Here is an 11,299-nt window from a genome sequence, read left to right as displayed (position 1 = left end):
GAGCCAATATGAGCATCCAGGTTCCGCTATTGGTTATTGGCCGGAGACATGTCTCGGTCATGTCTACATAGTTCTCGAACCTGTAGGGTCCGCACACTTAACGTTCGGTGACGATCGGTATTATGATTTTATGTGTTTTGATGTACCTTAGGTACTTCGGAGTCCCGTATATGATCATGGACATGACGAGGAGTCTCGAAATGGTCGAGACATAAAGATCGATATATTGGAAGCCTATATTTGGACATCGGAGTAGTTCCGGGTGAAATCGGGATTTTACCGGAATATCGGGAGGTTACTGGAACCCCCCGGTAAGTGTATGGGCCTTATTGGGCCATAGTGGAGAGAGAGAGAGAGGAGGCCAGGGCAGGCCGCGCGCCCCTCCCCTCTGGTCCGAATTGGACTAGGAGGGGGGCGGCGCCCCCCCTTTCCTTCCTCCCTCTCTCCCCCTTCCTTCTCTCCTAGTTCAACTAGGGAAGGGGGGAATCCTACTCCCGGTGGGAGTAGGACTCCTCCAGGGCACGCCATAGAGGGTCGGCCCTCCCCCCTCCTCCACTCCTTTATATACGGGGGAAGGGGGCACCCCATAGACACACAAGTTGATCAGTTGATCTTTTAGCCGTGTGCGGTGCCCCCATCCACCATAATCCACCTCAGTCATATCGTAGCGGTGCCTAGGCGAAGCCCTGCGTCGGTAGCAACATCATCACCGTCATCACGCCGTCGTGCTGACGGAACTCACCCGCAAAGCTCTGCTGGATCGGAGTTCATGGGACGTCATCGAGTTGAACGTGTGCTGAACTCGGCGGTGCCGTTCGGTACTTGGATTGGTCGGATCGTGAAGACGTACGACTACATCAACCGCGTTGTCATAACGCTTCCGCTTTCGCTCTACGAGGGTACGTGGACAACACTCTCCCCTCTCGTTGCTATGCATCACCATGATCTCGCGTGTGCGTAGGATTTTTTTTGAAATTACTACGTTCCCCAACAGCAATACCAACTCGCCTACCCACACGTGCTAGGGCGCCTAACCCGTGGACCTACGAGCCCACACTGGACCCCCACACCCATCGAAAATCGACTTGAGTTGGCAATACCAACTTGCCTACCCCGGCGTGCTAGGTCGCCTAACAAGTCGACCTAGTCGCCCACCCTCCCCCCCTCCCCCCACACACACACACCTCAGAAATCGCCTAAGCCGGCAATGCCAACTCGCCTACCCACGGCATGCTAGGTCGCCTAACCCATCGACCTACTCGCCCACACGGGACCCCCACACACCATCAGAAATTGAGTTGAGCCGGCAATACCAACTCGCCTACCCCTGGTGTGCCAGGTCGCCTAACCCGTCGACCTACTCACCCACACGGGACCCCCACAATCCACCGGAAATCGACCTTAGCCGGCAATACCAACTCGCCTACCCCGTCATGCTAGATCGCCTTACCAGTCGACCTAATCGCCCACACACACCCCACCCACACCCCTCGGAAATCGCCTAAGCCGGCAATACCAACTCGCCTACCCCTGGTGTGCTAGGTTGCCTAAGTCGTTGACCTACTCGCCCACACGGGATCCCCACACACCATCGTAAATCGATCTCAACCGGCGATACCAACTCGCCTACCCCAGCGTGCTAGGTCGCCTAATCAGAAGACCTAGTTGCCCACACGCATACCAACTCGCCTTCCCACGACATGCTAGGTCGCCTAACCCGTCGACCTACTCACCCACACGGGACCCCCACAATCCACCGGAAATCGACCTTAGCCGGCAATACCAACTCGCCTACCCCGTCATGCTAGGTCGCCTAACCAGTCGACCTAGTCGCCCACACGTACCCCCCCACACACACACACACCTCGGAAATCGCCTAAGCCGGCAATACCAACTCGCCTACCCCCGGCGTGCTAGGTCGCCTAACTAGTCGCCCACACGCACCCACCCACACACACCTCTTGGAAATAGCCTAAGCCGGCAATACCAATCGCCTACCCACGCGTGCTAGCTCGCCTAACCCATCGACCTACGAGCCCACACTGGACCCCCACACCCATTGGAAATCGACTTGAGCTGGCAATACCAACTTGCCTACCCCGGCGTGCTAGGTCACCTAACCAGTCGACCTAGTCGTCCACACGCACCCCCCGGTACACACACACCTCAAAAATCGCCCAAGCCGGCAATGCCAACTCGCCTACCCACGGCGTGCTAGGTCACCTAACCCATCGACCTACTCGCCCACACGGGACCTCCACACACCATCAGAAATCGACTTGAGCCGGCAATACCAACTCGCCTACCCCCAGTGTGCTAGGTCGCCTAACCCGTCGACCTACTCGCCCACACGGGACCCCCACACACCATCGGTAATCGACCTTAGCCGGCAATACCAACTCGCCTACCCCGTCATGCTACATCGCCTAACCAGTCGACCTAATCGCCCACACGCACCCCACCCACACCCCTCGGAAATCGCCTAAGCCGGCAATACCAACTCGCCTACCCCTGGCGTGCTAGGTCGCCTAAGCCGTTGACCTACTCGCCCACACAGGACCCCCACACACCATCATAAATCGATCTCAACCGGCGATACCAACTCGCCTACCCCAGCGTGCTAGGTGGCCTAACCAGTCAACCTAGTTGCCCACACGCATACCAACTCACCTTCCCACGACATGCTAGGTCGCCTAACTTGTCGATCTACTCGCCTATACGGGACCCCCCACACCATCGGAAATCGACTTCAGCCGACAATACCAACTCGCCTACCCCGTCATGCTAGGTCGCCTAACCAGGCGACCTACTCGCCCACACGTACCCCCCGCCACACCCCTCGGAAATCGCCTAAGCCGGCAATACCAACTCGCCTACCCCCGGCGTGCTAGGTCGCCTAACTAGTCGCCCACACGCACCCACCCACACACACCTCTCGGAAATAGCCTAAGCCGGCAATACCAACTCGCCTACCAACGTGTGCTAGGTCGCCTAACCCATCGACCTACGAGTCCACACTGGACCCTCACACCCATCGGAAATCGACTTGAGCTGGCAATACCAACTTGCCTACCCCGGCATGCTAGGTCGCCTAACCAGTTGACCTAGTCGCCCACACGCACCCCCCTCCCCCCGCACACACACACCTCAGAAATCGCCTAAGCCGGCAATGCCAACTCGCCTACCCACGGCGTGCTAGCTCGCCTAACCCATCGATCTACTCGCCCACACGGGACCCCCACACACCATCAGAAATCGACTTGAGCCGGCAATATGAACTCGCCTACCCCCGGTGTGCTAGGTCGCCTAACCCGTCGACCTACTCGCCCACACGGGACCCCCACACACCAACGAAAATCGACCTTAGCTGACAATACCAACTCGCCTACCCCATCATGCTAGATCGCCTAACCAGTCGGCCTAATCACCCACACGCACCCCACCCACACCCCTCGGAAATCGCCTAAGTCGGCAATACCAACTCGCCTACCCCTCGCGTGCTAGGTCGCCTAAGCCGTTGACCTACTCGCCCACACGGGACCCCACACACCATCATAAATCGATCTCAACCGGCGATACCACCTCGCCTACCCCAGCGTGCTAGGTCGCCTAATCAGAAGACCTAGTTGCCCACACGCATACCAACTCGCCTTCCCACGACGTGCTAGGTCGCCTAACCCGTCGATCTACTCGCCCACACGGGACCCCCCCCACACACACACACCATCAGAAATCGACCTCAGCCGGCAATACCAACTCGCCTACCCCGTCATGCTAGGTCGCCTAACCAGTCGACCTAGTCGCCCACACATACCCCCCCCCCCCCCGCACACACACACACCTCGGAAATCGCCTAAGCCGGCAATACCAACTCGCCTACCCCCGGCGTGCTAGGTCGCCTAACTAGTCGCCCACACGCACCCACCCACACACACCTCTTGGAAAATAGCCTAAGCCGGCAATACCAATCGCCTACCCACGCGTGCTAGCTCGCCTAACCCGTCGACCTACGAGCCCACACTAGACCCCCACACCCATCGGAAATCGACTTGAGCTGGCAATACCGACTTGCCTACCCCGGCGTGCTAGGTCGCCTAACCAGTCGACCTAGTCGTCCACACGCACCCCCCCCGGTACGCACACACCTCAAAAATCGCCCAAGCCGGGAATGCCAACTCGCCTACCCACGGCGTGCTAGATCGCCTAACCCATCGACCTACTCGCCCACACGGGACCTCCACACACCATCAGAAATCGACTTGAACCGGCAATACCAACTCGCCTACCCCCGGTGTGCTAGGTCGCCTAACCCGTCGACCTACTCGCCCACACGGGACCCCCACACACCATCGGTAATCGACCTTAGCCGGCAATACCAACTCGCCTACCCCGTCATGCTACATCGCCTAACCAGTCGACCTAATCGCCCACACGCACCCCACCCACACCCCTCGGAAATCACCTAAGCCGGCAATACCAACTCACCTACCCCTGGCGTGCTAGGTCGCCTAAGCCGTTGACCTACTCGCCCACACGGGACCCCCACACACCATCGTAAATCGACCTCAACCGGCGATACCAACTCGCCTACCCCAGCGTGCTAGGTCGCCTAACCAGTCAACCTAGCTGCCCACACGCATACCAACTCACCTTCCCACGACATGCTAGGTCGCCTAACTTGTCGATCTACTCGCCTACACGGGACCCCCCACACCATCGGAAATCGACTTCAGCCGACAATACCAACTCGCCTACCCCGTCATGCTAGGTCGCCTAACCAGTCGACCTACTCGCGCACACGTACCCCCCCCACCACACCCCTCGGAAATCGCCTAAGCCGGCAATACCAACTCGCCTACCCCCGGCGTGCTAGGTCGCCTAACTAGTCGCCCACACGCACCCACCCACACACACCTCTCGGAAATAGCCTAAGCCGGCAATACCAACTCGCCTACCAACGCGTGCTGGGTCGCCTAACCCGTCGACCTACGAGTCCACACTGGACCCTCACACCCATCGGAAATCGACTTGAGCTGGCAATACCAACTTGCCTACCCCGGCATGCTAGGTCGCCTTACCAGTTGACCTAGTCGCCCACACGCACCCCCCCCCTCCCCCGCACACACACACACCTCAGAAACCGCCTAAGCCGGCAATGCCAACTCGCCTACCCACGGCGTGCAAGCTCGCCTAACCCATCGATCTACTCGCCCACACGGGACCCCCACACACCATCAGAAATCGACTTGAGCCGGCAATATGAACTCGCCTACCCCCGGTGTGCTAGGTCGCCTAACCCGTCGACCTACTCGCCCACACGGGACCCCCACACACCATCGAAAATCGACCTTAGCTGACAATACCAACTCGCCTACCCCATCATGCTAGATCGCCTAACCTGTCGGCCTAATCACCCACACGCACCCCACCCACACCCCTCGAAAATCGCCTAAGCCGGCAATACCAACTCGCCTACCCCTGGCGTGCTAGGTCGCCTAAGCCGTTGACCTACTCGCCCACACGGGACCCCCACACACTATCGTAAATCGATCTCAACCGGCAATACCAACTTGCCTACCCCGGCATGCTAGATCGCCTAACCAGTCGACCTAGTTGTCCACACGCCTCCAGCGGTGGCTGGGGGAAGGAGTTGCACCGGGGATCTGGGGCTGGTGGGCATAGGATTTTCTGGTGCTGGGTGGAGGGGGAGGATCACGTGAGGGAAAGGATGGCTGGTTGTCGGGACGTGGCAACGAGATGGGGAAGCTGGACTTGCCTTTTTTAGCTCATGGGGTGGGGGACCGACATGGACACTTTCCATAATTGCCGGCCGCGAGATCCGCCCGCATAGCGCGCGGGCGCTGTGTAGCAACGTCCATATGAAAGTTAGACAGCAAGATAGAAAAAACGAAGTTACAGAACTAATAAATGAAAATGAAAACTATCAATCTCCATCTGGACTCTGTTTTGATGTTCATGTTTGCTGTTGCCGTCAACTTTCTTCTGTTTGACCAGACAATGTGCAGAGTGTCTTTGGTACTGGTACAGCCTACACCACTACACTGGCCCGTGAATCGTGACTATCTATACAGTTCGACAGTTTACGCAAACTTCTTGCCATCGTCGCCCGCGACCGTGCCGTCGTTGCCGGCGAGCTTCATGTACTTGTCCTTCCTGGTGAGCGTCGTGCACCGGTACCCGAGCTCCTTGCCGATCACCGCCTGCACGTGGTTGGCCACGTCCACGGCGCTCCTCCCGCCGCCGCCGCACGTCTCCTCGGGCCGCAGCGCCGGCAGGAACGTCACCTTGTAGCCCGGCCGCGGGTTCATGTAGAAGAACCACGGGTCCATGGCCTTCCACCCCCTCGCCGTTGACCCGTAGTAGGTCGACTGCGCCGCGTCCAGCGCCACCGGCACGATCCGGTCCGTCAGCTCCGCGAACAGCGCCGAGAACCGCAGCAGGCACGGCTCCCGGCACGTCGTCCCCTCCGGGCACACCACCACGTCGCGCCCGGAGGCCAGCAGCTCCCCGATGCGCGCCGCGTCGGCCTCCCGGTCCCTCGCAAGCGCCACCGCCGGGATCGGCGAGATGGCCGTCGACAGCCGGCTCACGCTGTAGGTCACGCACGTCACCGGCCGTCCCAGCGCCACGGCCACGATGATGGGGTCCAGCGCCGTGCGGTGGTTGCACACGAGGAGGGACCCGGGTGAGCCCTCGCGCGGCGCCGGAGGAGGCGTGCCCTGGACGGCGAGCCGGATGCCGGTCAGTCGGTACGTGTGGCGCACGAGGTGCGGCGGGACGGGGAGGCTGATGAGGACGCGGAAGACGGCCAGGGCGAAGCCCACCGGGAGGTAGGCCAACGCGAAGAGCGCCTGCGCCGGGTCTGGCCGGCGGACCAGGCGGCCGTCGTGGAACACGACGCTGGACAGCAGAGCGTCGGCGGCCACGCGCGGCGCGCTCTTGTTCGTGGGCACCATGTAGGCTTCCTGCATACGCACATGCTCGGGAAACAAATCAGATTAATCAGCGGTACTTGCTGCTACTAATTTTTTTAGCATAATCTGAACCAAACATAGTCACTATGTTTCTAAATATTTGTTTTTTTAAGATTTCAAATGGACTACCAGATAGGGATGTATATAAACATATTTTAAACTGTAGATTCACTCATTTTTCTTCGTATGTAGTCACTTGTTGAAATCTATAGAAAGACAAATATTTAGGAACGGAGGGAGTATTTTTTATTTGGAAATTATTAGTGGAGTAACTAATCACTATTCAACAGTAATCTGTCCCTGTCCAAAGCGACAGGTAATAGGACTGAGACAGATGTCATTTGGTTGGCACCAAGTAGCTTCATAATGTACCCAGTGAAGACTCAGGTCAGCAAAATTCTTAGCCAAAAAAAAAGTAACCAAAAGTACAGAAATGAAAGTAAATTATGACTACTCAGCATTTTGCAGATTTAAGTAGTAATTAATATGGACAACTTTGAAGGCTAAACATGTGAAAACTAGAAGGGACTTTCTTCTTCTTTCCTAGGTAATAAAGGGACAGAATTGTCTCAAAAGAAAAAAACTAAGGGACATCAAAGGTGCTCTGAGAAGGCAAAGCTAGGAACCACACAATTTCTTGCAACTCCAACTACCACAAGAAAAAGCTACTGTAGATGAGATTGATGCCTTGAGCACACAAAAGAGCAATTCATTTACTTGAAAATATACGTGTGGTCTGACCTCTGGCCACTCAAATACTATCAATTAGAGAAATTCTATTGAAGAAAGATTGTGTCGAATCCAAGAAACTTTCACAAAATCTAATTTAGTACCTTGCAGATGGCCATGAAGTCGTGGTCGCTCTCGCGGTCGCCGAGCCCGACGTCCGGCATGTCCCCGCCGGCAAACAGCCGCTCCACGACCTCCCTCTTCCTCCCGGCGACGAGCACCCCTCCGCTGATGAGCCCCGTGAAGCGCCCGCAGCAGGCCCCGAGCTCCGTCCCGGCCACCTCGGCCCCCAGGAACTCGCGGACGAACGGGCTCACCATGACAGCCGGCGACGCGGTGACCACGACCCGCCTGCCCGCGCCGCACCCGCGGAACACCTCCCACGAGTCGGCGCGCACCCCTGCGGCGTAGTGCCGGGGGAGCACGCCCCTCGCCACTGCCTCCACGTCGCGCACCCGGAGCCCCGCGAACGTTGCGAAGACGAGCAGCCCGATGGCGGCCGGCTCGGAGACGGCGGTGTAGAGGAGCAGGATGAACGGGGCCAGGAGGAGCAGCGCGAGGGCCCGGAGGTAGCCCCCGGCCTCGAGCGCCACGAGGAAGTAGTAGGGGAACGCGGAGGAGGAGGCCAGCAGGGTGCCGTCCAGGTCCGACGCCGCCGTGCGCCGCTCGCGCGCCGACGCGTCGTAGGACGACAACGGCGGGAACCTGCTCATCGCCGCCGTTCCACGCGGCGCCATGGACGCGCTCACGGAGATTGATCGATCGACGAGACGATTATGCCGGGCCGCCGGGGCGAGTGGTATGCGTGTAGGATTTGTACGCCGGGTTGCTGGGGTTGGCTGAGCGGCCCAGCGGCGCCGCGGCGGGCGTGGGCGCGGGTGATGGCGACGGGGGCCGAAGGAGACTCGTGTTTTTGGCGAGCAGAGGTGGAAAGCAGAGCGCCAACCCCACCTCCTCTGTTTATACGCGCCAACCACATCCCACCACAGTCGGAGTCGGACGACGGCTACGACTCGTTCACCACCGGCCGGCCGATTAATGCCGGTCGGGTGCGAGCTGGATTCGATCTGGGATTGGCCCTGCCTCCGATTCCGAGCAGGAGAAATATCCTACCGATTGGCATGCATGCACGCGCAAAGTGCCGTCCAAGAACAACGGACGCGTGATGAAGGGGAACCATGCATACATGCATGCGTTGCCGGTCGACAACCAGAAAATAGCTTTGGGCAAGAATCATGTCAAGCCACTACCAAAGTCCTCTGCTGCTCGTGAGCACATATACACCTGTCATGAACAGTAAATTAAAAAAAAAGGAGTTTTCTTAATATTTTGGTGCCGCAAACACCGTTGAATGTTTTAAGTGTTTGCAAAGTTTCATCATTGATATGACAGCGCTCATTATTTTGCCTCAATTTTCATGACATTGATTTTTTTTTTGCCACAACTATCATGAATTTTATTCTATCCGAAACTTTGGAAGCACTTGGAAATGCCAGAGGGAACCCACTATGTAAACACCCCTGTAAGATTTGGCAAAATTGGCGACTCACATGTGGTGAGATTTTTGCAAAATCGAGGTTCGACCGGAGTTGTAGTGGTGATGATGGTTGTGGCGGCCGCGGTGGTGATGCTGATCATGGGAGTGCTTGATTTGGTATAGTATATGAACTTGATAAGGGTTGTTGGTCCACGACGTACGACACGATGTGTGGTGCATTTTTGGAGAAACTTGATCGATTTGGTGGCCTTTGGATGAAATGTATGCATGTGTTTAATATGAATTATTGATTTGATTAACTATATTTATGCTTGTTGCTGAATTGGTGCATGTGATGCATTTAAATCATTGAAATTGTTGATGAAATATTGTGCAATTTTTGAAATGTATGTGACAACGGATGAAAGAATTAGCCTAATTTTTTAGGGAGTTAAATATGGGGGTTCGGTTAGCTCCATCACATCACGTCTTTCTTTCCCCTCCACAAGACGACCACCGAAGAGCCTTCCTCCCCTCGATCTTCCCAGGCGAGCTCATGGATTTGCCTCCCCTCCATTGGCCATTCCGGCGACCGCTGAAGGGAAGGGGAATACTGCCGCCTCAACTCCGGCTAGTAGATATGTTAAAGAGTTTTTTAGTCCTTGCAGGGACGGTGCTTTTTCTTTGATTCAGTCTTTTGAGCTCCGATCCTCCTCAAGTTTGTCAGTCGGGACGGATTAAACGGAGCTTCAGCGTAGATTCCTAACACCTCCTTGGGGCGTCGAGGTTAGGATTTCTCGTGGTGCGCACGTGCCGGCGAGATTTGGTGTCAGGTTCTTCGGATCGGCTTTATGGTTTTAATGGCGATGACTGCGGGTCCAAGGCGTTAGTCATGAGGGGCATGTGCACGAAGACGTCCTGACTGTCATCGACAAGGTAGCAGTGAGTCGATGGCTCCTTCTGACGGTGGCAGAGGTTATTTAGTGGGCATGTGTAGGAAGATGTGCCGACTGTCATTGACAAGGTAGTGGTGCGTTAACAGCGTGTTCTGATGGTGGCAGTGGTCGTTCAGTGATCCAGAGATCTTGTTGTTTCTCGTTTTCTTTTATTGTTTCGGGTGTTTTGTACTTTTGCTAAACCTTTATAATATAACCGGACGTTTTAATTTCTTAAGTAGTTAAGATTTGAGGGAGTGGTTAGAGAGGTATAAATAGGGATTTGGTTAGTGTGCCATAAGATCGATGATTACGGTCAGCAAAACATTTAGTTGCTGGAAGCCACTAGAGCGTGCTTTCATAATACCGACAAGCATTAAAACCCTTGTTTTAACCTCTCCTGATCTAATGAGACCAGGCAAAACCTTCGTCTCCGTTTCATCAGGAAGGAAACACACAAAGGTTTCGACTGGACGGTCCGTCAAATCAGTGGACGGCACCAAAAACCTCTCCATTGATGGGTTCGTCGGTTCGGGAAAGACAGGCGGGCCGTGATCGCGATTGGTGGCTCTCGGTGAGCCACTAGTTCAATATGATCAGTCCCGAAGAGAGGACTACAGCGTAGTAGATCGTACGTACTATTCGTAGGCGATGCGCATGTGCAACCACATTGGTACATTACCGGTTTCAACATCACTTCCGTGCGAACACAGAGGAGACCTCCCATCGCTATCATCCATCGTTATTGGTTAGCTCAACTTGTTGGCCTACTCACCGCACCAGCCAATGAGCCAACCACAAATCACTGTCGAAACAGTTTGCTCAGGCCCCATAACCCACAGGTCTTAAGATCAAAACCTGGAAGCGGTGATGCTTGGGATAGGTATGGGGGCAAGTCATGAATACGTTCAACTGGGACTGCTGTACGTCAACAACATGAAAAATTAATGAACTGATTTTGCCTCAATGCTTTCCAACATACGGGGATACGGCTTTCGAAGCGGAGATGAAAAGCTAATGCCCAACTGCCTCTGCCATGCCTCAAGCTTTCTTCGTGTGCAGAAGACGACACTGTTCCATTTTCCAGTGACAAACTGACAATGCTAATTAACCTGTCCGACTGCCAGTACATTCACAACGAGACCAACTTTTTTCATCAAGCA

General features: G+C 55.8%; 1 protein-coding gene across 1 annotated transcript; it reads right to left on the bottom strand.

Annotated features, from left to right (window-relative positions):
• Positions 1 to 5,913: 5,913 nt before the first annotated feature.
• Positions 5,914 to 8,871, bottom strand: LOC123143153 (glycerol-3-phosphate 2-O-acyltransferase 6). The gene is made up of 2 exons (XM_044561997.1): positions 7,829 to 8,871; positions 5,914 to 6,986 (listed from the first exon to the last, which is right to left on the bottom strand). Exons 1-2 carry the CDS (start codon positions 8,459 to 8,461, stop codon positions 6,102 to 6,104), a joined length of 1,518 nt encoding a protein of 505 aa, XP_044417932.1. The 5' UTR covers positions 8,462 to 8,871; the 3' UTR covers positions 5,914 to 6,101.
• Positions 8,872 to 11,299: the final 2,428 nt, after the last annotated feature.

Source organism: Triticum aestivum, chromosome 6D (genome assembly GCF_018294505.1).
Source record: "Triticum aestivum cultivar Chinese Spring chromosome 6D, IWGSC CS RefSeq v2.1, whole genome shotgun sequence".
NCBI classification, from domain to species: Eukaryota; Viridiplantae; Streptophyta; class Magnoliopsida; order Poales; family Poaceae; genus Triticum; species Triticum aestivum.
Note: the sequence above shows the minus strand (reverse complement) of the source record. Positions and strands in the feature narration are given on the sequence as shown.

Excerpts from the sequence above, each read along its gene's own strand:
- LOC123143153 (XM_044561997.1), bottom strand. The coding sequence starts at position 8,461 with ATGGCGCCGCGTGGAACGGCGGCGATGAGCAGGTTCCCGCCGTTGTCG. Across the intron at positions 6,987-7,828 it reads ACTTCATGGCCATCTGCAAG|GAAGCCTACATGGTGCCCAC; the intron begins GTACTAAATTAG and ends GTGCGTATGCAG.